Consider the following 25681-nt stretch of genomic DNA (forward strand, 5'->3'; position numbering starts at 1 on the left):
ACTGCAACCTCTGCCTCCCAGATTCAAGCAATTTTCCTGCCTCAGCCTCCCAAGTAGCTGGGATTACAGGCATGCACCACCATGCCTGGCTAATTTTTTGTATTTTTAGGTGGGGTCTCACCAGGTTGGCCAGCCTGGTCTTGAACTCCTGACTTCAGGTGATCTGCCCACCTCAGCCTCCCAAAGTGCTGGGATTACAGGCGTGAGCCACCACGCCCGGCTCTTTTTTTCTTTTGAGTCAGAGTCTTGCTCTGTCACCCAGGCTGGAGTGCAGTGGCGCCATCTGGGCTCAATGACACCTCCAACTCCCAGGTTCAAGCAATTCTCCTGCCTCAGCCTCCTGAGTAGCTGGGATTACAGGCACCCACCACCATGCCCAGCTAATTTTTGTATTTTTAGTAGAGACAGGATTTCACCATGTTGGCCAGGCTGGTCTCGAACTCCTGACCTCAAGTGATCCTCCCACGTCGGCCTCCCAGAGTGTTGGGATTACAGGTGTGAGCCATCACGCCTGACCGGCAGCGACTCTTTCTATCTTTAGGCAGCATTGCCTGCTGGAAAGTCCTTTTGCCTTTCCCTGGGCTTGTCAGAACCAGCTTGTCTGCACCTGCTCTGTGGAAGCCCCATTGGCTGTCCAGCCCCTGGGGATGGCTCCTGTGCCAATGTCCCGGGGATGGGGTCCTAGGGCCCTCTGAGTGACCAGCTTCCCTGCCTGGCCCTCCTGCCCTCCACTGGGACAGGGACAGAGGTGGAGGGCCCGGTGGGGTCAAGGTGGCAGCCGCAGTCACAGAGAGGTCAGAGCCCACTCACGAGTTGGATCAAGAGTTTTATTCTCTCTTTGGAGTGACTCCCAGAACAGCCACTTATGCCCAGAAAATCCATGATCCCATCCCCTCCATGATGGAGGAAGCTGAGGACCAGAGAGGGGAAGGGAGTAGACTAAGGGAGTAGCCAGTGTATCCCAGGAGCAGGACAGAATCTCTGACCCTTGACCCCTAGCCCAGTGCTCCTTCCACCACTCCTGGCTGCTCCTTCATGGACCAATGAGGTGACAGAGGCAGGGCTTAGTTCACAGGCTGGCAAGAATCTGTGGATGTCCTCAAATGTCCCACAAGGTCTCCTCGTGCAGACACCCAACCCAGACCTTGTCTGGTGCAAATCACTACCAGGTGCTTGCAGACCTCCAGAGACAGGAGTCTCACCACCTCGCAAGGCAGCTACTCCATCCTGACCCTGTGGAAGGTGTGCAAATGTGGGCGTGGGTGGGGACGAGGAGAGGCGCCTCGCGAGCTGCGGTTCCTTCCGGGGGATCCACATGCTTCTTTGCCCACTCAGGCTGGCAGTGGGGCAGAGGCGACCACATTTCCTGTTCCCCTGCCAAGGAATTTCCCTCCAGGGGCTCCCCTTGGCCTATGTGAGGGGGTGAGAAGTGTTTCCTGTTAGTGGACTCCTCCTCCAGGCCAGGCCTCCCTGGAGACAGAGCTGGCTTCCCCGGGTACTGGAAGTCAGCTCTACTCTGATGATACTGCTGCAGAGGGTCTCGAGATGCTGGGACCCGCCGGGCTGCCCTTTATCACCACGGGACTGCTGGTCAGTGGTCTTGCAGGAAAGCCATGGCCAAGACTCTGCCTCTCTAAGCATGAGCTCTGTGTTACTTGCTGGCTCAGCCACTGCCTCCAGGCAGCCCTCCTGGTAACCACAGTGCACTAAACTCTCTCTTCTTGGCTTCTTGGATATAGCACCCATCCTGCTCGAGTCCCGTCTGTCTGGGATGTTCTCCGTCATTTTCTTGAGGGTCCTACCTGCTCCTCTCCCCGAAATGGACATCCTGGAAGGTGGGGTCTATACTGCTCTTCTCTCCCCAGCAACGTTGAATCCAGAGTCTGCCCAGGCTCCGTAAACAAGGGCTGCCATCTCCAGCTGGAAGCTGGAACACAGGGCTAGCAGGGGCTAAGACGTTTCTAGTCCAAATACTGCAGTTTTGCAAGAACTAGAGAATGGGCATGACTTGGCAGAGGGCACACAGCGAGTCAGAGGCGGAGCTGGGACTGAGCTCGTGGGGTCCGGGCTCCTAGGGCAGTGCTCCCGGGGTTCTGTCCCGGGGTCCTGTCCGTGGGTCTGAGCTGTGTGTGTGCTGAGCTCTCTCAGGCAGAGGGGGCCAAGCCCAACCTGAGGACAGGGGAGGGGCTGGCAGAGATATCCCTGAAAAGGAAAAGCCTTGCCAGGGAGAAGAAGCACTTAGGGACCCCACGGCCCCCTCCTACGTTGAGGGCTGACAGCATCTGAGTGCAGAGAGCGCCTTCAGAGCTGAGGACACCGAAGTCCAGAGAGAAGAGAAGATGCAGCATTCTGGGGCTGGTTTTCCTGTGGCTGCTCTCCTCATCCCTTCCTGTAGTGCATGTAGGGCAGGGGCCTGCAGCCGGGTGCCCAGGCCAGGGGGCCTCATTGCTGGACTCAGCCCACTGCAGCTCCCACCTACCCTCCTGAGCTCTGCCTTCCCCTCTAGAGTCAGCTCGAGGTAACTGACAGAGCAATGATGTCTGTGGCCCAAAAGAGTGCACTGGGGTGGAGGTGGGTCTCCAGGCGCTGCAGGCGTTGGGACTCTCAGGGTGACCAGCCCCCAGTGCCACTTCCAGTGCCACCTCCAGGAATCTCAGTGCTTGCTGGCAATCTTCTTCTTCCGAGTAGAGACCAGGTCATAGAAGGGGACACGGGTGATGCTGGCTCTAGAATGAGAGTGGGAGGACAGATTTCAGGGCTGGACTGGCCATCAAGGGAGTCTGCTCTCCCAGGGCTTGTATCAGGGGCATGGGACTCCCAGGGAGGTGTCAGCCTGCTCTGCCACAGGGGAAATGCCAGATGGACCCAACAAGGGCTGTGCCAGGGTGAGTCCAGACTTGCTAGCCTAGCCCAGTGTCCCATGGGCAGGGCCAGGGTGGGTGAGGCCTCCGATCAGGAGCTGAGAGCCTTGGGAATTCTACTCCCAAATATCTCTGGGCCCCTCTCCAGGCTCCCACTGGCGACCTTCGGAAGGTGATGGGAAGAGCTTGGGGTGGAGCTGGCAGACCGGCCTGTTGGACCCTGCTCTGTCCCTGGTTCTGTGGCCTGGGCAGGTCCCTCCCATCTCTGGGCCTCAGTTTCCTCATCTGTAAGATGGAGGTGAGAATGGGTCTGCCTGGCAGCCTCACAGGATGCTCCACTGCAAGGCCCAGGGGAAAAGACCCTGCAAGTCCCAGGACACGGCCACTGCCCAGCAACCACTTCTGCCTTCCTCTGGCCACCAGGCCTCACCCTCACCAATGTCTTGGGCTGGCTCAGAGTCAAGCCTTGAGCAGGTTTGCCATCTTGCCCTTTACCAGATGCATCTTCCTCATGTCTCTCCTGTTGGTGGCACCACAGAACCAGTCCCTAACACTTTGGCTTTCCTCACCCAGCCACCCCTCCCTATTTATCAGTCTATGGCTCCCCAGTGCCCCAGGAGAAACCGAAGCTCTTCACTACAGTGGCTGTGGCTTGCCATGCTCAGCAGTTTCAGCTCCCACACTGCTTAGCCTCACTCAGACTCCGAGATGCTGTGCAGGTAGCTGCCTGCTGGTTGCCTACACGGGTCCGGGTCCTTTTACCTGGAAGTTTATCTGGAAAGCCCTTCCCTCCACCTCCACCTCCACCAGGTCCTTCCCAGGCCACTTTGGATAGTGATGCCAATGAGAGCACTCACCACGTGCCAGGCAAGGGCGGGGCAAGAGCTTTATGTGCAACTCTTTGCTCTATTCTCCCACCAACCCCATGCAGGTGGTCTCTCCCTTCCCTGTGTCCTGGGGCCTGGCCTGGTGCCAGGCACACAGAAAGGACCCATGGAATATGGGTGGAAGGGGTTTGCCAGCCAGAAACAGGAGGGAGAGACTGGAGTTAGCTCCCTTTACAGATAAGGAAGCAAGACCCAAAAGAAGCAGGGCCTTCTGGAAGGTGACGGGAAGCTGTCCCCAGACCTGGGCACCCCTTACCGGATCGCCTGGATCCACTGGTCACGTTCCTCGGCACTGGTGGCTGAGATCCGGTACGACTCGTGCTTGCCCTCCACCACCCTGCCGTCGCCATCGGTCTTGCAGGCCTTGATTTTCTGGCCTCGGCAGCTGGGGTTGTAGAGCTCCAGGCAGAACTGTGGGGAGGTGGCCAGGCAAGGGTGGGAAGAGAGGGAGGCTGGGTGGGCCCTCCAGGAGGCTCAGAGAGGCCCAGACACTAGTGTCCCTGATCAGCGTGACAGCCCTACGACAGGCGAAGGGGCAGGAGCTGCTGCTCCCACACTGAGCACTCTCTCTGTGCCAGGCTCCTGAATCCACCATCCTCCCTAAAGTCCCCACGTGACATGTGGGCTCACTGAGGTTCTGAACGGAGCGGAGCTTACTCAGGGCCATCCAGCCAGTCGGCCTGTGTGGGACAACAGGGGACAACCACGTCCTTGGACTGCCATTGACCTTTTCCCACTGTCCGTGGCCCCGGGAGGGAGAGAAGGCAGCCCTGAGCCACAGAGAAGGCGTAAGGGGCACAGCCTGGCTTCCTGGAGAGCCCAGCCTCAGGCTCTCTCCCCACATTCTGTTTAGGAAATTTCCCAGTGGCTCCAGCCTCGGGGCCCGGCAACCTGAACACCTACTGGCTTCTTGGGGTCGTCCACCTTCTGCACCGAGAGGTTCTCAAGAGGTATGATTCCCCGTGGCTCCTTGTCCTACAGGGAAAGGGGAAGGAGGGTCAGGGTCAGGAAGCAGAACCCTGAGGCCCAAGGCAGGGTGTGAATGTGTAGGGCTCCCCAAACTCAAAGAGGAGCGTGCTCATCTTCTGAGACTGTCCAGCCATAGGGGGACGGAAGTTAGAAGCAGCATGTGAAGAGCTCTGGCTGGAAGTTAGGAGGCCTAGCTTTAAGCCTGGGCTCTGCCTAGGACCTTGGCCTGGCCCTCCTCTGTGTATCTGTTTTCCCCATCTATAAAATGGGCATGGAAGGGAACTGAATGATCTCAAAGGATCCAAAGCTGTGTTAGTTGACTGCTCAGTGGGAGTTGGGAAGGGGGTTGTGCGGGAGGGGCCGGGACAGGGGAAGGCCCAGGGGACCCCTGCTCACAGTGGTGAACTCGAAGTAGTAGAGGCAGTTGTCGGTCAGGATGAACCAGCGCCGTTTCCACGTCTTCACGCGGCCCCCTGTGCAAGGCCAATGTAGCAAGCTGGTCAGTCCTCCTGCTGGGCCACTGACACCTCCTCCAGGGAAGGGCAGGGCCTTGGATGCTTTCCCCTGGACCCCCAGCTGAGTGCCCTAACCCTCGTCCACCACACCTCCCCCCAACATCTATCCCTTTCTCAAACAAGAACCTTAGTGGCTCCTGTCACCCCCAGGCTTCCCTGGAGCTGCTTGAGCTGGCGTTTGGGTGGCCTCCGTGATCAGGTCCTAGGAATGGCCAGGTCCTAGGAAATGGCCATTCCCTGCTCTTCCTGGCTACCGTCATCCATTGCTTCATTCTTTAGCTTGGTCCCTGCCTGGCACTGTGCTAAGCATTTCATCCTGCATTTGCCAGGCGCTGCTCTAGAGGTTTTAAAAAATATTACTTATTAATCCTCATAACCACGTATGAAGAGGAGATCATTTTTAACCCCATTTTACAGATGAGGAAACAGTCATGGAGAGGTAAAATCGCCTGCCTACGGTTCAGCAGCAGAGCTGGGATTCGAATCCCCATGTCCTAGTCCCAGAGCCCAACTCTTGGCCATTTTGCTGCACATTTAACCCTCCCAGAGATCATTCTCCCCATCTTACAGCTACAGAAACTGAGGCTGAAGAACCTGACCATCAGTACTTGGGTGGAGGAGCTGGGGTTTGGGCCCAGGGCTGGGTGACTCTGAGGCCCCCTCTCCCATCTGAGTTGGGATTTATGACATAGAGCTTCTTGGGGGCGGACAGCACGTGGCTGGGGCAGGACAGGAGGCTGAGTGCTCTGGAGGCGGATGGACTGGGGTGTGGTGTGGAGAGTCAGAGGGCTCGGGGGCTCCTGGGGGTTCTGGGCAGGACTGGCACGGGGCTTGGTAGACAGGAAGTGCTGGAGGCTCAATGTTGCTGGAGGTGAGCCAGGTTGAGACCCCTGCTTCAACATGAGGCGTCTGTCCTCACCTGCCCTGGAGGTGCTGTCCCCGGCTGGGCTGTCCCTGCTGGAGAGGCTTCCGGAAGTGTGTGTGGGAGGCAGGGGCAGGCGGCCGGGCACTGGGGTTGCCCTGCTGGACTCTGCAGCCACTATTACTGCAGCTCCCACCCCAGCCGCTCTCTGCAGGGTGCAGGCCCTCCCTGCCCCCAGTCGGCTTGAAGGGAGCCTCCCCCTAAGCCACATCCTGTCATCCTTCCTCCCCTCCTTTAGGGAACCTAACCCTCTGCCCCCTCATATCTGCCCCTGGCTGGCTGTGTGGCCTCAGGCAGATCCCTGACTTTACTGTTCGGCTGTAGGGTAGACCAGCACCTTGCCTGATCTCAGTAGGTTCTGAACAAATGGTACTTCCTGCTATGACTTCTCTCCCCATTCTTCTGGGGAGAGAGAAACAGAACCGCAGCTGAAGCGTTTGTCAGTGGGTCTGTCTGCCTCTCGCCCGGCTTACAGCTCAGGCCCCACCACTGGCTCCCTTCCTTCTCAGGACAGATGGATGGATGGGGCAGGCAGACGGCTGCACTGGGGGCCGGGAGACCTGGGGCTATCCAACTCCATCCCCCAGGATGCATGTGAGCCTCGTGTCAGCTGTGGGCCTGTGTGTCCAGGAGTGTGCATGCAACGATGTGTGCCCGCGCACGCAAGAGTGTGTGTGTGACGATGCGTGCCCACGCGTGCATGAGTGTGCGACGACGTGTGTCTGTCGGTCTCTCACCCAGCTTGAGCAGCCAGCCCTCCCGGTCTGGGTTGAAGAAGGTGTGAGTGAGGTCATTGCCGTCGTCCTCAGGGATGGAGAATGGCTCACTCTTGATGCTGTCAAAGAGGTTCTGCCCCAAGACAAGGGAGAGAAAGACCTGGCTGTGAGTCCACCCGAGTCCAAGGCCTAGGCCTGGCCTGTGTGGCCTTGAGCAAGTCACTCACCTGCAGACATACCCTTTCTTCACCTGTTTATCCTGGTCCCTGGGCTTTTCTTGGTGAGCCCCTCCCTGGTTCCCTCCATTCAGCCTGGCCCTGGCCTTGCCACCCCACCACCCCCGTCACGCTTCCCTCTGTGCTACTGCAGGGCAGAGCGAGCAGGTATCAGCCCCTCAAACACACACATATACAAACATACATGCTTGCACACACGTGCACACTCACGCATATGCACGTGTATGCACATTCACACACATGCATGCACACTTATATAAATGCATGCTCACACATACATGCACACACATGCATGCTCACACACATGCACACTTATATGCATGCACACTCATACATACATGCACACACATGCATGCATACTCACACACATACATGCACACTCACACACGCATGCTCACACATACATGCATACTTACACGTGCAAGCACACTCACACATATATGCACACATATACATGCATGCTCACACATACATGAACACACACATGCATGCTCACACACATGCACACTTATATGCATGCACACTCATGCACACTCACACACATACGTGCACACTCACACACATGCATGCTCACACATACATGCATACTTATACATGCAAGCACACTCACACATATATGCACACATATACATGCATGCTCACACATACATGCATGCTTATGCACACATACATGCACACACGTATACATACACGCTCACACATACACGTACACACATGCACACTTACGCACATACATGCACACTTATATACATGCACGCTCACACACATGCATGCTTGCGTGCATATACATGCACTCTTCCACATACGTGCATGCACACTGACAATATACATGCACACATATATACATGCATGCTCACACACATATGCATGCTTACACAGACACAGACACACAAAAACACACGTATTCTCTCTCTGTCTCTCTGTCTCTGGGGCACAGCAACCTTGGCAAAAGCCATGGTAGGAGGGTCCTTTCCTGCTTAGGTGCAGCAGCAGAGAGGTCCCTGAGTTGAGGGGCCACTGAGGAGCCACCAGGGAGGAGGATAGGCCACTTCGTGTTGAGAAGCCCAGCTGAGGGAGAGCCCAGGGTGGGATGCTGGCTGTGACTCTCAAAAGCCCCTCTCCTAAGCAGGCCTATGCTGGATGGGCCCGGGTGGGGTCTGGGGAGTTCCCAGAAAGCAGACTGCAGTTTCCACGGAAGCCTTTCTGGCAGTAAGAGCTGGTGACATGTGGGAGAGCAGCCTTGTAGGGTAATGAGCTCTTTGTCGCCGGAGGTAAGTAAGCCAGGTCTGCAAGTTCCCTGTGGGCAAGGTGTGGCCGCTGGTGCCAGATCACCCCTGTGTGCTTTGAATCTCCTGCCACGAGATATTGCGTTCTATGAGCAACCTGCCTAGATTGCCAAGTGTTTGGAGAACCATTCTAAACTGCCCATTTCTGCTTATTAAAAGCAAGCGCAGTGTTATCTCAGAGGATGAAATCATTTCCTTCCGCTGTGTTTGTGTGTGCTGCTGCTCAGATGTTTCTGTTCAGATGCTTTCTTTGAGATTTTAAATGAAAAGTCTCACAAGTATCATTTGACTCTCTCAAAGTTTTAGAAATGGAGCTTGCTGGTTCTTTAAGGTCCTTTCTGACCTCAGATCTCAGGGGTCCAGAGTCAGGGGTGGGCTGGGAGTGGCTTCCCTGGGCTCAATCTGGCTGTGGGGCTATGGGGGTGGGGAAGAGCAGGCACCAGTTTCTCTCTGGGAAGCCCCTACATAAATCCCCAGGAATTCCCAGGTGGCACTGGCTGGTTGAACAAGGGCCTGAAACAGGAAGGCCCTATCAACAAAGCTGTCAGCACAGACAAATATTTGGAAGCCCAAGGAGCTGTGCAGGGGGGCAGACAGGGGGTCTTAACTGCCACAAAACCCACAGGGGGACACAGCAGCTTCTGCGGTCACTGTATCAGCCTGTACATTCTGCCCCCGCAAAGAAAACGGCTGAGTTCACCCACGTTTCCTGTCCCCTGTAGACACCAGCCTCTCCTACAAGAAAGCGCCCTGCATGCACTGCCGCCAAACCCCTGGGCCTAGCTGTCTTCTCCTGGCTGGGTGGATGTGCAGAAATGCAAGGGCCTCCTTCTGGTGCCCCCGCTGGCTCTGTGTCCCTCCACCCCCACCTCCTCAGTTTCCCTCTGGGGAGTCTCTGCTCCTCTGTGTTCTGTCCAGGTCACTTGGCAGGGTTGACACCCACAGGTCCCTAGCCCCAGGCTCCAGGAGGGGGTGAATGACTCACATCTGGCTGATTAGAGCATTTTATCTTGCTAGCCGCAGTTCAGGGAGTTCAGTTCAGGCCCAAGCCAGCCAATAAGCATTAATCCTGGGACTTTAGCTGAAACTGCTGAGGAGGAGGACTGTGAGGGCACGGGAAGGCCGGGCCATCTCTGCCACACCTGGGCAGAGCTGGTTTAAGAGAGAAATTAACACAGAGGAGGGGGATGCTGAGAGATGGGGCAACTGGATTGGGCCCTGATGTCACTGGGCACCTGGATCTAGCTGAACCTGAAGGCAACATTTCTGAAGGCAGATCGATCTCTGATCTTTTCAGTGACATGAATTGAGATTCCCCTAGCTAGGAAGTAACTGGTAGCTGGAAAGCACAGCCAAGTCCTCCATCCCCAAATCTTGGCTTCTGGCCTCTGCAGAGGGATAGGCGCTGAAGTCAATCATGGGTTTGAATCAGGATTCCTCATAAACTATGAGACTTCTGGCCAGCTACCTCTCATGGAGCTCAGTGTCCTCTGCTGTAAACTGGGGACAGGATGACTTAATAAGAACGTAAAGTACTTAGCACTGTGCCCTGTTCACAGTCCATTCTGACCAAGAGGCCTGGGCAAGGACCCAGGAGGTGCAGGGCTGCCTATGGCAGAAGATGCCTGGAACTTGGAGACTGTTACTCTGCCTGGTCCTCAGTTTCTCCAACTGTAACACCGGAGAGTGGAGTTCTTTGTCCCCTCATCCCCTGTGCCTCCTCCACCCTAGCTCCCCCTCCCACAGCCCTCGGGGTGGGTGGTTCCTCTCCTAGCTTTTCTCAAGGCCTGCCAAGTGCCAGGCACCTGACAGCTTCTCAGAAAACAATATGAAGCCAGCATCATCAGCCCACTTTGCAGATGAGGAAGCTGAGGCTCACATCCAAGGTCACACAGACATAAGGGCAGACCTGGGATTTGACCTCCCATCCCTGTGAGTCTGAACTCACTGTGCCTTCACCCTGAGCTTCTTGGGGACTCTGCCCCTTCCCCATCTGGATGGCCAGAGCAAGGTTGGCTCAACCCTCCTGTCCCCTGTCTACCACTGTGCACCTCTCCACAGCCTTTCCCAGCTGCGCATCCTCGTGGTCTCTGTACCCTTGAGGTGACCTCTCTTTGGGTCACATCTATGTAGATTTAATTTTGCAAACTGGGCCACTTAAAAGCATTACATGTCCTCCTCACTTAACGGGCCCAAATTGGAGAATCCTTCTGCAAAGTGGTGACCTTCGACTATCTGAAGGTGCTTAAAACTGAATCCTTGCTTTACATGTGGGGAAAAATGAGGCCCAGACAGAAGGCAAGAGGATCACCAAATCCACACAGCTGCCTGTGTGTTTCTTTTTGACCTGGGAAGCTTCAGGATTGATTAGCCACTCCAACTACACCAGGCACTTGGCTGAATACCTTACACTTCTGCACTAATCCTATGAACCGGGGCTCAGAGAGGTCAAGCCACTTTCCTAAGGTCACACAACCAGAAAGTGGGGTAGCCGGGACTGGAGGCGGTTCTGACTCTGGCGCTCTGTTCTTTCCCCTAGTCTGTGTCTGCCTCTCTGGGCTGCCAAGGAGGATAATAAGGGCTTCCTAGACCTCCCGGGCAGATTTTGAAGCTAAATTGAGATAATAGGCCCCAAAGCCTGGTGAGAAGAAACTTACAAGTTCCATACAAATGCGGTGCATTGTTATTAACAAAAGGCTTGAATTGGGAAAAACAGCTAAGGAGGGAGATGCTGAAGAGGGCTCACTGGGAGCTGGAGGCAATAATGTGGCACCTGGGAGAGCGGCAGGACCAGTGCTGGGTGGTAATTAACTCATTCCCTGCCAGACACGGTGTGCCCTCATAGCACCATGAGGACCCCAAATGAAATGAATCACCAATGCTCAAATGCCTTTTAAAATGTTTCAGGCATTTTACTAAATGCTGGGGCTTTTTTCATGATTAATTATTTTTCATAGTGACTTAAGCCACAGGTCCTATTTTAGCTGGGGAGCCATGCAGGAGGCAGGTATTATACACCTGGCACATGCTCTGCCCGTAATATTTAAAACAGTTACTCCCCGTGGCAGGTATTATTATCCCCACTCTCCTGGCAGAGGGGATAGTGGCTTCAACTCCAGTGAGTCATTGCCCAAAGTCACCTAGCAGGCAAACCGGGAAGACGGGAGTAGACCTGAGCTCCAACCAGCTCTCAAGCTCTCATGCTACGGGGTGGCTCCTCTCTGATGCACTTTCTTCTCTTGGGACCAGGCAAGAGGTGGGTTAAGGGTGAGGCAGTTCTCAAACACCGAGGGGCACCAGAATCATTCCAGATCCAGGCTCCACCCCAGCCTTGGAGGCAGGAGGTATACTTGGTGCTGAGCTGGGACGGTGGTGTTCGCACCCCCTCCGCCCCTTCCTGCTGGGCTCTGACCATGGAGGGGATTGAAGCTCATGGGGCTCTGGGGCATCTCCAGTCCCTGAAGTGAATTTGTCCATTCATTTTTCCTAAGCCAGGCTCTGAATCTCTCCTTCCTGTTCTTATGAATTCCCCCTGGCTCCCTGTGGCCCATAGGAAACAGGTAAACTCCTGAAGCTGTCATTGGAAGCCCTGGACCCTCTGGCCCCACCCTGTCACCCACTACTGTGCATATATACCACACCTCGGCCACACTGGACACCTCTCCTTTCCCAACCAGGACACGCCTCCGTTCTGGCCACTTCTTCTTTTTGAAATGTCCTTTCCCGGCTTCTCCTCTGGGAGCACTCCCATGTAACCTTCAAGGCCCAGTTCAGAAGTCACCTCCTCTGTGGAGACTTCCAGGATGGCACCCTTCCCTGCCCCCAGAGCAATGACAGCCGCAGTGACAGCAGATCTGCGTCTCCAGAGCTCCACCCCCACAGCAAGCACGGCATGAATCATGCAGCCTTGTAATTCACATGTGTATGGTCCTCCCACCAGACCCTGAACTTGGTCAGGGCAGCATATGTGGTTGATTCATCCCTGGGGCCCCCGTGCTGGGCGCAGAGCCTGGCGTGGTGTGGCAGGGGTGCAGGCTGTTTGAGGAAGTGACCGGAGGTTGGCTCCTTCTTGGCTCCCTGGCTCAAGCAGGGCCTTGTGGAAGACCTCAGTTTCCTCCTTTCTAAAGGACAGAGTCTGAGGGTTTTCAGGCCCGGCACGCTGAGCGTCTAAGAATCTCTATTCTAAGAAATAGACCTGGGCTGTGTGAGGTACCCTTTTGGGAAAACGTGAAAGATGGCTGCCCAGAGTCCCCCAACGGCTTAAATCTGGGTGGACCTCCTGGGTGGTCTATCTCGGACACCCTTCTCAAGATGGGGGCCTCTTTTGGGCAGGCGGGTTTCAGGACCAACACGCTTTGTGATGGTGCCTCTCAAGACAGTCACAGCCTGGGTGGGCCATATCAGCAGAGTCCCCACTGGGGGCTATCTATCTCAGAGGAGCCCCTCCCGGGCCATCCATCTAAGGACAGGTCCCTCCTGGATTCCCCCGGCCGGGCTGGGTGGGCTGCGCCTCTCTCACCCGCAGCTGGTCCTCGGGCAGGTCGCTACCGTTGTTGATGCCGCGGTTCATGGACACAAAGCGCTCGAAAGGCGGCCTGTCCCGGACGTTGGGATTGTGGAGGCTTGTGTTGAGCATGATGATGGAGAAGGACAGCACGTAGCAGGTGTCTGCGGAGGGGACAGCGGTCACAGTTCTGGTCCTGGCCACTCTCCCTGCCTCTGTCCCGGCCCCTTCTAGGGCCCAGAATCTGCCGTTGCAAGGCCCCAAAGGTCCACCTTGTCCACCTGGCTTGGGCTTTGAGGCCCAGCCTCCCCTCCCCTCCCACTCTTGCTGGTCCCCACCCCCTCTTAAACTAACCTCTGCCTCTCTTTCTGAGCCCCTTCCTACCTCCGTGCTTTGGCTCCTGCTGGACCCCCTGCCAGGCCTGCCCTTCCTTCCCTCCTCTCCGCTTCAATCCTCCTTCTTGCTCAGCCACTGCTCGGCTCGGGACCTCCTCCCCGCAGAGCCCTTCCAGCCCCCTGCCCACTCTGTTCTTTGCCTCTTGGAACTCGGAGAACACTCATTGTTAGCAGCGCTGTTCAGGGCTGAGCCACTGCTGCTCTGTAATCTTGCTGGCGTTCCTCCTGAGCCCCAGCGCCTCTCCCATTATTCAGACTTTCAAGCGCTCAGGAGGGAGGGCTGGGCTGATGGCTGGGAAGAGAGGTAATTGCTACTCTGGCGAGGTCTTTTGTCGAGTATTTGGGCCCTGGATCCAGAGCCAGGGAAGTTCAGCTGCGTCTCCAACTCTCTGGTTGACCTTGGGAAGTACTTGACCTCTCTGACCTTCAGCTTCCCCATCCTTGACATTCAGAGGTTAATCTTTGAAGTAACTGCCTGTTCTGGAACATCAATTATTCTATCTGTGATAGCAGTGGCACCGAGTGTTGTTGGTGCTTGCCCTGTGCTAAGCTCTCACATCCCCATGCCCATCCTATGAGGCAGGTCCTGTTATCACTCCCATTTTACAGATGAGGAAACCGAGGCACAGGAAGTTAAGCTATATGCCCAACATTACAAAATTAAGAAGTAATTGGACTGTGATTCAAATCTGGTGCTTTAAGATGCCTTCTTTCCTACCTACAACTATTTATTGAGTACATACTCTGTGCTGTGGGCCTGGGAGTCATTGATCATGGGTCTGACAGGGTCCCTGCCCTTGCAGGACGTTTAGACTTGTGACAGATAATAAACAAGCAAACAAACACTAACTTAAGATCTAACCACAAAATAGAGCAAATGTTCTGGAAGGTTTGTCCATGGACACAGCCAGGAGGTGGCGTGCTCGCGGACAAGTCATTTCATCTCTCTGAAGCTATATTCCATGCGTCAGGGAGGGATGAGAAGACTACTGACCTCAAACCGTTGATGTATGGATTGAGTAACTTTGGCTTGGTGTGGTGGCTTATGCCTGTAATCTCGGCAATGTGGGAGGCTGAGGCGGGCGGATCACCTGAGGTCAGGAGTTCGAGACCAGCCTGTCCAACATGGTGAAACCCCGTCTCTACTAAAAACACAAAAAATTAGCTAGGCATGGTGGTGGGCACCTGTAATCCCAGCTACTTGGGAGGCTGAGGCAGGAGAATTGCATGAACCCGGGAGGCGGAGGTTGCAGTGAGCTGAGATCACACCATTGCACTCCAGCCTGGGTGACAGAGACAGACTCTCTCTCTCAAAAAAAAAAAAAAAGAAAAGAAGGATTGAGTGACTTTGCCTGTGTAAAGCACTCAGCGCATAGGGATTACTCAATATACATGGTTGGTTATTGTTACGACAACTAGATCCAGAGAAGAGGCCAGGACAAGTTGGCCACAATGGTCCCTCGCCCACCCTGTCCTCTGGATGTCTTCACATGGGCATTAGGTTAGCCCTGGGAGAGAGGGCTACGGAGGACTGAACTTTATGTATCCCTTCTATGCCCCTTTTGCCCCCTACACCCTGCCCAGGCCGTTACATGCTTCTGGGCCTTTGTTCCAACTGAAACTCCTGCCAAAAAGGCCCCTTTTCCCCTTAACCTCCTGGAAAACTGCTATTCATCCTTCAAAACCCCATTCGGACCTTACCGCCTCTGAGAAGCCATCTTGGACACGCTGATTCCCTTACTCCTGCCCCCAGACGGGGTGCTGCTGCCTTAGCTTTAGCACCCTGTGCCATCATCTTCTGCCTCCTCTCCTAAGAACTGTGTCTCAAGGCAGCTCTGTCAGACAAGCACCCAGCAGCAATGAAGTCGGTGCTCAGTGAGGGCTTGTGAAGGGGTCTGGGCTGCCAGGGTCTAGGTACCTGGGGGAAGCCTGAGGGGGTCTGTGAAATCTATGCCTGGCAATGCTGAAGGGGTCCTGGAGCCCTAGGTCCCACTCCCCGCCTGGCACCTGTGGACTGGAAGACGCCCGGGTTGCAGAGGCAGTATCGAGTGGCAAAGGCCTCCATCATCCGGTCTATCTTCTGGGCCTCGCCCGGCAGCCGGAAGCTCCACAGGAACTGCCTGGGGGAGAAACGGGGCCACAGGCAGTGGAGTGGGTGGGCTCTCGCGGGCCCCTGACAAGCTTCCCTGCCTCTCCCAGGTTTAGTCTCTGTATCCTGTAAATGGGGGAATCTGCAACTGTCATCTGGGCTCACGGGGAAGTGGGATGGGCACCAGGGAGCCCCAAGCACGTGGGAGGCAGCCAAGAAATGCCTTTTCTTGCAGAATACGGAACTAAGCACACGCCCCGCTCTGCACATCTGAATCCCAGCACTGACTGCAGCCCAGTCTGCCTCAGCTGGAAAGGGGGCCTCTGCCTGCCCCGGGGTCTGTGGCTCCCCGCACCTGGCCTTTGGGCCCTGAGGTCTGGCTGTGGGACCCAGTTGGGGAAGGGGTGGGGCAGGGGTTTCGCCTTGCTAGGGCTCCCTTTCTTGGAACCTCGACTTCTCTCTAGCTCTGGAAGTTGGTGGTTTCGACGGCTTCAGGCTAAGTTCTCTGAGGGTGAGAAATGGGCCTGTATCTCTCACTTCTCCTCCTGGGCCTCACACAGTCCTGGGCGCCTAGCAACGGTTCAGTAAATAAGTGAATGAATGAATGAATATGTGAATGAATGAATGAAAGAATGAATATGGGAGACTCCCAAGTCACCTACCCCTCTCCCTTAAAGAGCTGGGAGTTAGAGAACACTGGATAGTGGTGGCTTCTTCCTTCTCTGTATTGTGAACTCCTACTCACCCTCCAAAGCCCAGATCAGATGCTCCTTCTCGGAATCTGAGTTTTCGAGCAGCATCAAGACTTACTGAGCAGTCACTGTGGACCAGTTCTAAACACTTTCTCATTTAGTCTTCACAACGCTATGAAGTTGGTACTATTATTATCCACATTCTACGGATGAGGAAACTGAGGCACAGGAAGGTTTATTTATTTTTTTGTGAGATAGAGCCTCACTCTGTTGCCCAGGCTGGAGTGCAGTGGTGTGATCTCGGCTCACTACAACCTCCACCTCCCAGGTTCAGGTGATTCTCCTGCCTCAGCCTCCCAAGTAGCTGGTATTACAGGCGCCCGCCACCACGCCCGGCTAATTTTTGTATTTTGTGCGTGTGTATGGCTTGCTCAAGATCACACGGGGGTGAGCAGCAGAGCTGGGATTTGAACTGTATAGTCTGGCTCCAGAGTTTGCGCTTCAAACTGATAATTGTACTGCCTCTGTAGTTGTAAAAATGAGTACCAACAACAGTACCCTAATTAGAGGCTAATAAGTCATAATAATTGGAATACATGCTAAGCAGTCTTATAAAATAAATAAAACATGCACTAATCCAAAAAGTAGGAGAATTACCATAATAAAATAATAATGACTAGAATGATTAAATATGGGCGTGATAGAATTCTAACGTAGTAAGAAGGTAGCATTTGCTATTTGCAAGGAACTAGGCCCTTTCCCAGGCGGTCCACCTCAGCTCTGTGAGGCAGTACTATCATGAAGTCATTCTTGTTCCTTGCCTCCTCTTCTTTGCTCCCAATCCTTTGTGCTGTTAGCTGTGTGGATCGCGACACCCCCAGCCACCGGGGCTGTGCCACCCTTGAGGGCTGGGACCTTGCGCCAGGACTACTCACCTGAGGGCCTGGACGAGGTTGAGGTTGGCGAACTCGTGGCAGTCCACAAAGGCCTGGAGGACCTGCAGGTTGATGGGGTCCCTGGGGAGGGGGCAGAAGGGAGGGTAGGACACACTTGGATACTTGCTGGCACCCACCTCCTGGAGGGGGTTGAGTGGGGGAGGGAGAGGAGAGAGACATCTGTCCTTCTGGGGTCCAGCTGCCATCTGGTGTGTTCACATCTGTCCCACACATATCACACCTCGAGGGCACACCCTTGTCCTCCCATGCAGGAACACACACCTTCACGGCTCACCAGCGCTGGTCTGGCCTGGGAGGGGAGCCCTGGTTTTGGAGCAGCCTGCCCTCAGTCCAGGCCTTCCTCATTTCCTGTAACTTCCCACCTGGTGACCTCGTGGAAGCCACTTGACCTTCCCAGTCCCAGCTTCCTCATCTGTACAAGGGAGAGAAGCTGACCTCCCCCATCTCCTCCCTCTCAACAGCTCCTGAAGCAGGAAGGTGCCCTTCTCACCATCTGCATCCCCTGCTCACCCCGGGAGGGAGGGGTGTCCTTGGGAGCTGGGGGAGGGCTGTTGACTCTCTGGTCCAGCTTCACCCCCATCCCCTCGCCCACCCCTCAGACCAGTCCTTTGCCCAGAGCCCTCCCACAGATCTCCACCTCCTCGCCCACTACATTCTCCCTCTCTCCTCCCGTCCAGTTTAGATTCTTGAGCCTGTTTCTGACCCCAGGGCCTTTGCACTTGCTGCTCCTGGACTGCTCCTCACGCCCTCACCTCTTTTACATTTTGGTCAAATGTCACCTTCTCCATGAGACCCTTCCTGTCCACACTATTCTAAATCACAGCCCCCAACCTATGGTCCCCAGCATGTCTTTCTTTCTTTTCTTTTTTTTTTTTGAGATGGAGTCTCGGTCTCAATCTGTTGCCCAGGCTGGAGTGCAATGGCGTGATCTTGGCTCACTGCAACCTCCGACTCCTGGGCTCAAGTGATTCCCCTGCTTCAGCCTCCTGAGTAACTGGGACTACAGGCACCCACCACCACATCCAGCTAATTTTTGTATTTTTAGTAGAGACAGGGTTTCACCATGTTGGCCAGGCTGGTCTTGAACTCCTGACCTCGTGATCCACCACCTCGGCCTCCCAAAGTGCTGGGATTACAGGCGTGAGCCCTGAGCCTGGCTGGTCCCCGGCATTTCTGACTTCCCTTCCCTGCTTGATTTGTATTCCACAGAGCTTATCATTCTCTAACATATTTTACATCTACTGAGACCTGTCTCTCCCACTAGCGTGGACCTCCTGAGGATGAGAGTTTTGTCTGTTTTATTCACTGGTGTACACCCAGGGCTTAGGATGGTGCCTGGAACACAGGAGACCCTAAGCAACATTTATTTGTTGAATAAATGACTAAATGAATGAAGGCGGTCAGGCTTTGACTCAGAATCTGGAGGAGATGATCCGTGAGCCCCTCAAGCCCTAGGAGTAATGACTTTCCTAACATAATTCATCCTCTCACCTGCACATCCACATCTGTACACACCTGCACACCTTCATTTCCTGCCTCCCTAATGCTCCACTCGTTCTTACCTCTCCCCCAAGTAGGTACCAATGGCTGTCTTGTTGAGGCCCTCGCCTTTATACAGGAACCGTGCAATGTCCTGGATGTCAGGGGTCAGCAGCTTGTGCTCAATGAAATACTGGATACCCTGGAGGGGGTACACAGAAGCCATGAGCAGCTGCTGCATGGAAGCAGGCCTGGGAGGGGGAAGGGAGGAAGGAGCTTCCATGGCCAGAGGCCTGGAGCCTGGCATTCTGGTGTTGGCACAGTCTGTTCTGGGAAGTTTTGACCCCTCCTTCACAGGAGCTGCCTTTGGGAGGTGGTGAGTTCCCCATCGCTGGACGGGTGCAAAGAAAGTCAGCCTTCCTGCCATGAACCAGGTTCATGCCAGGTACTCCCCAGGGTCCCTTTCAGTCTGACATTCTTTGATTATATGCTTCAGTGATTCTAGGAATTTGTAATTCTGAGATTCAATGATTCAGCCATTTCTTTTGTTCCCCTAAAACTCGTATTATTTAAAAATAGCGTTTCATTCTTTCACACAAGTAATCTATGTCTACTGTATACAAGTTAGAAAAAACCAGCTCAATCCAAAGGGGAGGAAATTGCCCGGGCCCTACTGCTTGGAGGCAGACAGCTTCCATCGTGGTGACCTTCCTTCCCTTTCTATGTGAAAATGGGCTCAGACCATGCCTGTCACATTTAAATCTGCTTTTCGGGAGTAGACAGGGCGCCCGGCCACAGCTGGCCATGGGGCACTGGACAAGATGCCCAGCTCTGCTGGGCCCAGCTTCCTCCTCTGGAAAGGGGTCGTGTCAGCTGAGGGGAGCGAGAGGACACCGGGCAGGTGCTCCCATGCAGCCTCCACACCCTGTGGCCCGGGCCCTCCACAGCCGCCTACCTTGGCGGGGTCCATGTTGAACTTCTTGCGCCCAATGCACAGCTCCTTCTCCTTCTGGGCCATCCGGCTGTGGACATGAGGACGTCAGCTTAGGCTGCCCCAGGACCCTGAATTACCCTCTCCACTCTCCAAGGACCCTTGCCTCGGCAGGAGCCCATACCCTCTAGGGACCTCCAAGTGTGGCCTCCAGGTCCTGCATGGGAACCACCTGGGCGGGAGGGAGAAGTGCAAGGCCTGGCCCCTCCCAGAGCTCTGCAGCTGACTCCTCTGATGGGCCCAGCATGGGCATTTAGCAGCTCTCAGGACCCTGGAGCTGCCACGTGGGAGCAGGTGGAGGGGCCCTGTGCAAGAAACCGGGGGGGGGCGAGGACTGAGCGCGCAGGCGCTGGAGCCAGGCTCCTGGATGTGAATCTGAGCTGGGCTGCTTTGGACGAGTCACTTCCTCTCTCTGGGCCTCAGGTTCCTCATCTATAAAATGGAGGTGACACCACCACCTGCCTCCCAGCATTGTTGAGAGGTTAAAGCACCTAAAACAGCGAGGCGTAGGTGTGTTATGTAGTTATGGCTGTGGCTGGAACAGGGGAGCTGGAGAAATGGCCACTCGTGTGTGTGTGCATGCTTGTGTGTGTGCATGCTTGTGTGTGTGTGTGTGTGCATGTGTGTGGTGGGGGAGGGAGGAGGCTGGACAGGTGGAGACCTAAGGAGTGGCGGGCGCAGGATGGGAAATTCCCAGGACATCGCATGCCAGAGTCAGTGCCCTGGGGCCCTGGGAGACTATGTAGCAACCAACCTTCTTGTTGCACAAATGGGGAAACTGAGACCCAGAGAGGGACAGGATCTGTCCCAGATCACAAAACAGTGGGAGTTTTCCATAGAGGCCGTGGGCGTGGCCGGCCCCGGGTTAGTGGTGAGTGGGGTGGGGTAGGGCCAGGCTCCTGTCCTCCTGGGGCCCTGGGCTTCCTTGTCCTTGCCCTTGGGGCTGAGCTTCCCTTCTCCCCGCCCATCCCAGGATGGATGTGGCCAGTGATCAGTCAGGGCTGGACCACAGTGGGTCAGGAGAGACTTTGGGTTGGGGGAGGGGAGGACGCAGTGTCTCTCAAGAGAGGGTCAGCCTGGAAGCAGGGACCAGACCCTGGATGGGGCTGGGGCCACCATGTTCCGGTCTCGTTGCTGTCTCCTTCTCCCTGGCCAATCCCTGATTTCACCAGGCCCAGGGGGCTGGGAGTGGCCCCTGATCATTCAAGGTGTGTGACATCCTTGGGAAGCAACAATGGCAGCTTCTGGGGGCCCCCACCCAAGCCCCTCACCTTTCCTCCGCACTCTCGAAGCAGTCGATTTGGGCAAACACATCTGCGATCTCATCCTTCAGCTTCTGTGGGGTGGCAGGGACAGGACAGGGAGAGTCAGGGGTGGAGGCCAGAACCCCAGGGGTTTAAGACCACAATGACCGCTCCTGCCCCTGGGCGTGACTCTCAAACCTGGCCCCTCTCCCTGACCTCTGTCCCGAGTCCCCAAGCCCCACCCTTTGCCCATCCTATTTCCAGCCCTCCCATCTCTCCCCTCTGCAGCCATGAAGTCTCCTGCACTCCAGCCGAGCCTACCCGATAAGCCGGCCTCCCCACTGCCCACCTCCCCCAGCCCACCTCCACCCTGCCCGCCTCCACCCTGGCTGCCTCCACCCTGCCTGCCTCTCCCGGCTGGTGTCTTTCTGGAGCACTGCATGGAGCCTGCCCTTCCCCTGCTCAAACCCCTCCCATGGCTCGCTACTGCTTCCTCAGCTCCTGCCCCAGCTTCTCTCTGGCTTTCCTCTATTTCCTCTGTTGCTCACCCTTGACTAAGTGCCCACTATGTGCCTGCCAGGTACTACGGGGACAGCACGCACAGGCAGCATAGGCCCTCTTTCCAGGGACTTTGCAATTTCCCTGGACTTTACAGAAGAGAACACTGAGGCGTAGAGAGATGACAAAACACGTCCACAGTCTGACTCCAAACCTGTGCTTCCCTCAACTTGACCCCAAGCCCATTTCATCTTGACCCTGCAGGAGGCACCCAGTGGCAGAGGGAACCCCCTAACACCTCCCCCTGCCAAGCACCAGCACCCCCAGCAGGACAGCAGCATGAGCCTCTGGCCGGCACCCCAAGAGGCACCCAGCCCCTTTCTCCCCGGGATCTGCGGGGTGCTGGTGAGGGCCTGGTTCCAGGGGCTTGTCCTGAGACTCAGGGTCAGCATGGGACTTGGGAGCCTGTGTCTGAGCCCTGTCAGCTCCTGTTCATGCCATCTCGGCAGAGCCACTGAGTGGTCGCCCCACAAATACAACAGGGATTCATTCGCAAGTATTAACTGAGCACCTATTAATGCTTCACCCAGCGGGCTGGGGATGCAGTAGTGGGCAAGACAGACCTCGGCTCTGTGTTCATGGAGGGCACAGTCTGGTGGGGATGGGATCAGGAGTGGTCATAGGGCAATTGGAATGACCATGCAGAATACCATCAGAGCAAGTTAGAGAAAACCTGGCATATAGTAGGTGCTCAAAAAAACAGCAGCTGAGTGAATAATTTTGTGCCTTCATTCCTCACTGAAATCCTAAGTTTATGTACATGGGAGTGGGGGTGGGCACGGCCACTGCAGCCGAGGCAGAGGGGACTGCGAGTGCAAAGGCCCAGGGGCAGGGCTGAGCAAGGCATGTTCCAGGAACAGAACCCAGCCTGTCTCGGAAGCTGCTGACTCAGATGAGCTGACGTCTGAGTCTGATTGGTGAAGTGGTAAGTGCAGGGCACATACTGGGAGTTATCTTGACCAGGTGGTCTACACTCTGCAGGGGCGAGACCTGGCTGAAGCTTCACCACTGGGGTCAGAGCCTGCCCTGTGACAAAGCGAGTAAAGGCCAGGATGGGGCTCGGCATACGGTGGGTGCCTACTTGGATCGCTGCCTCCCTCCCCGGCTCTCCTGGTCCTCCCTGGGTCTCGGGGTGTCTGCAGTCTTGCTGTTCTCCCTGCTCCTGGGGCTGGGGCCAAGGCTGATATGGGCCAGAGTTGGCCACAGTGTCTGACCAGGCTGGGTCAGGAGCTGGTGGGGCATGTGCAAGCCTGCAGGAGTGTCTGCTTACGGGCGCGTGCAGCATGGTGTGTGTGGGCATGGACATGTGTGCGAGCGTGTGTGGACACAGGTGTGCGCTCACCTGGATGTCCTCCAGGAGCTGCTTCCTGTGCCACTTGATCCTCTGCAACTCTTCCGTCTCCCCGCTGCTCAGCTCCGCGGGCTCTACAGAGAGACAACCAGCCTTCCCCATCACTTGGCTCCAGCCACACCCACTTGCCCTCACTTCTGCAGGGCCCCCTTCCCTCCGGAAATCCAAGACTTGCCCTCTTCACAGAGGCCCACCTCCTCCAGGAAGCCTCCCCTGACTGCCCTGTCTAAAGCAGCCCCTGCTCCCTCCCCTCCTGCCCTGCTTCCTGTTTCTCCCACCCCCTGGATAGACACCCCCGAAAGGATCTTGTTCCCTTGCATCTTTTCTGTCCCTCCCGTTAGACTCTCGGCTCCGTGAGAGTTCAGCTGTTCTATTCTTTTGCTCACTACTGTGTCCCCAGCACCTAGAAAGAGTCTGACATGTCATAAGCACTCAGTTAAACACTCGTTGAAGGCATGCATTCCTTCCCCAGAGCTTGAATCTCCTCCTCCACTGGCTCATGGGCTCATTATTTATTCACTTATTTATTTGAACAACCAGGAAGTGGCGTACCATTTTCCTCACATCCCACTGGTCAGAATGTAGTCTTGTGGCCACACCTAGCTGCAAGGGAGGCTGGGAAATGAGCCTGTAGCAGGGTGGTCCTGATGTCCTTACTATGTAAAATGGGGAGGCTGGATTTGGGGTATATTTTATAGTACCTGCCCCCAGATACTGGGGCTCAGAAAGGTGAGGTGACTCAACCAAGGTCCCACAGGGAAAAGGTCACTGAGCCAGGATGGGTCCTTGGATTGGGCTGACTCCAAAGCCTGTGCTCTTTCATCTCCACTTGGAAATGAATTAAATGAAATAGGATTTGTGTGTGCTGGCATTCTATGCAAGGTGCTATGATGATGCCCACAACTAGGTCAGCTGTGCTATCTTCATGCTTCATGGTGGCTTCTGTTTCATCCACAACACTCTCTTTCTCTGAGTAATATGGCCTCCCTATTACTCAGAGAGAGAGTCCTTATCCTGAGCCTGGGGCCTCCACAACCTCTCTAGCCTCGGCAGCGAGACTTATTCCCTGCCATTCCCAACAAGAGCCTGCCAGTCCAGCCTGCCAGCTCCTCCCTGCTCCAGAGCCAACCAGGACTCGGTCCCACTTCCCCATATTTGCCCAGGCAGCTCCTGCACTCTGCGATGCCTTCTCCTGTCTGCCTGCCCAAATCCTCGCTGACCTTCAAGTTCCAGCGTCGGGAAGTGCCTGGCCACATTGCTTAAAGGTTTTACAAGGATAGACATCATTTCCCCCAAAAGAATGCAGAGGGAATGTTGAGCGCTCCCTTTCCCTACTTGTCTCTCTCATGACTAAGCAGGCATCGTGGATGTTGAGATTAAAGCCCCATGTCGAGATGGCAGGGCACCAGGCTAGATGGAGCCCAGGTTCCCAGGCAGCGGTGTGGAGAAGACTCATCACATACACCTGGACCACCTATCCATTTGAACTTTTCAGTGAGACAGAAATCAGTTTTGAGACTGTTTTGGTCACTGTTCTTCTGAGTCTCTTTAAGCAGCTAAACCTGAGATATACCTAATACAGCATCCTCATCTGTGAAATGTGAACCATAACCCTTGCCTCACAGGGCAGCTGTCAGGAAGGAAAGAGCTAAACTTTTTCAAACACCCAGCAAGAATCCAACATATGCTGAGTCCAACATGTGTACAATGGGTGCTGTGTGCATCTGGCTCTTCTCTTCAGGACCAAGGCACCATCCCCCCAGCTGCTCCGAGGAAAGCCTGCTGATGGCTCACAGCTGAATCCCTCCCCAGACACTAGCCTCAGCCAAAGGGAGGTGCCACACCCAGGAGTTCCCCTGACCAAGAGCAGCCACTGTAATAAAAAGCCAAGACCCAGCCGGGTGCGGAGGCTCACGCCTGTAATCCCAGCACTTTAGGAGGCCGAGGCGGGCGGATCACGAGGTCAGGAGATCAAGACCATCCTGGCCAACACGGTGAAATCCCATCTCTACTAAAAATACAAAAAATTAGCCGGGTGTGGTGGCGGGAACCTGTAGTCCCAGGTACACCGGAGGCTGAGGCAGGAGGATGGCGTGAACCCGGGAGGCGGAGCTTGCAGTGAGCCGAGATTGTGCCACTGCACTCCAGCCTGGGGGACAGAACGAGACTCTGTCTCAAAAACAAAACAAAACGAACAAACAAACAAAAACCCAAGACCCCTTGCCTGGTTTCAGGACCTGCCCCAGTTTTCAGATCCAGAACCTCAAGACCGAAGGAGAGGCTGGGTTCCAAGGGAAGAGTCCTGCAACATTGTGGCAAGTATATATGGCAATGACTCCCTCGTTCCACATTAAAACACCTGTGGCCATTCACTCCAGCAACTGTACACTGGGGAAAGAGGGATAGCCAAACATTCTGAAGATTGTTGGACACAGGATCCAAGTTGACATCAGCACTCAAGACTGAAGTGTCTTCAAGGCCACATTTGAGTGGGGGTACACAGAGACCAGGTGATAAATGAAGTCCTGGCCAAGTCCAGCTCACTAGGGGTCTGCTTGATTCATGGCCACTTTCCTGGTCTACAGATGTAGAATTGGAATGGACATCCTTTGTACTTGACCCTATATTGGTACCTTGGCCCACGGGGTCAGGATCATTGTTGTGGGAATAGCTATTGGGAAATTCATGAAGCTGACCCATCTTCCCCACAGCAAAGAGAGTAAATAAAAAACTATATCCTGAGGGGAATGGCAGGTGTGGGTGCCACTCTTGAGACCTAACGGATGCAGGAGCAATGGCCCTTGTCACATCCCCAAGCACTTCCCCAGTCGGGAGGATGGCCTGCTTCTTCCAGCTGCTTCCTTCTAGCAGAGAATTATATACTATGCAGAAAACAGTTCCTGGAATGGCACCGGGTCCTGGTAGAGATAGAGTGCCAGCCCACAGAACATCATGTAACTAAGTAGCCCAGCTGGCTCCATCTGACTCACTAAGTCAGAAGGTCAAGCGATCCCAATAGTAACCCTTTGT

General features: G+C 55.2%; 1 protein-coding gene across 2 annotated transcripts in view; it reads right to left on the minus strand.

Annotated features, from left to right (window-relative positions):
* Positions 1-813: 813 nt before the first annotated feature.
* Positions 814-25681, minus strand: part of CYTH4 (cytohesin 4) — a 31890-nt gene continuing 7022 nt past the window's right edge. For both annotated transcript variants that reach the window (XM_030815615.1, XM_030815616.1), the window contains exons 2-13: positions 22643-22725; positions 20770-20834; positions 19463-19529; positions 18591-18709; positions 17008-17088; positions 15299-15411; positions 12912-13060; positions 6892-7003; positions 5114-5190; positions 4652-4723; positions 4005-4159; positions 814-2726 (exon numbers count right to left, since the gene is read on the minus strand). In XM_030815615.1, coding sequence (XP_030671475.1) covers positions 2654-2726; positions 4005-4159; positions 4652-4723; positions 5114-5190; positions 6892-7003; positions 12912-13060; positions 15299-15411; positions 17008-17088; positions 18591-18709; positions 19463-19529; positions 20770-20834; positions 22643-22725 — 1166 coding nt within the window. In that variant the 3' untranslated portion in view covers positions 814-2653. The remainder of the gene's footprint in view (positions 2727-4004; positions 4160-4651; positions 4724-5113; positions 5191-6891; positions 7004-12911; positions 13061-15298; positions 15412-17007; positions 17089-18590; positions 18710-19462; positions 19530-20769; positions 20835-22642; positions 22726-25681) is intronic.

This window comes from Nomascus leucogenys, chromosome 7b, assembly GCF_006542625.1.
Source record: "Nomascus leucogenys isolate Asia chromosome 7b, Asia_NLE_v1, whole genome shotgun sequence".
Taxonomy (NCBI): domain Eukaryota; kingdom Metazoa; phylum Chordata; class Mammalia; order Primates; family Hylobatidae; genus Nomascus; species Nomascus leucogenys.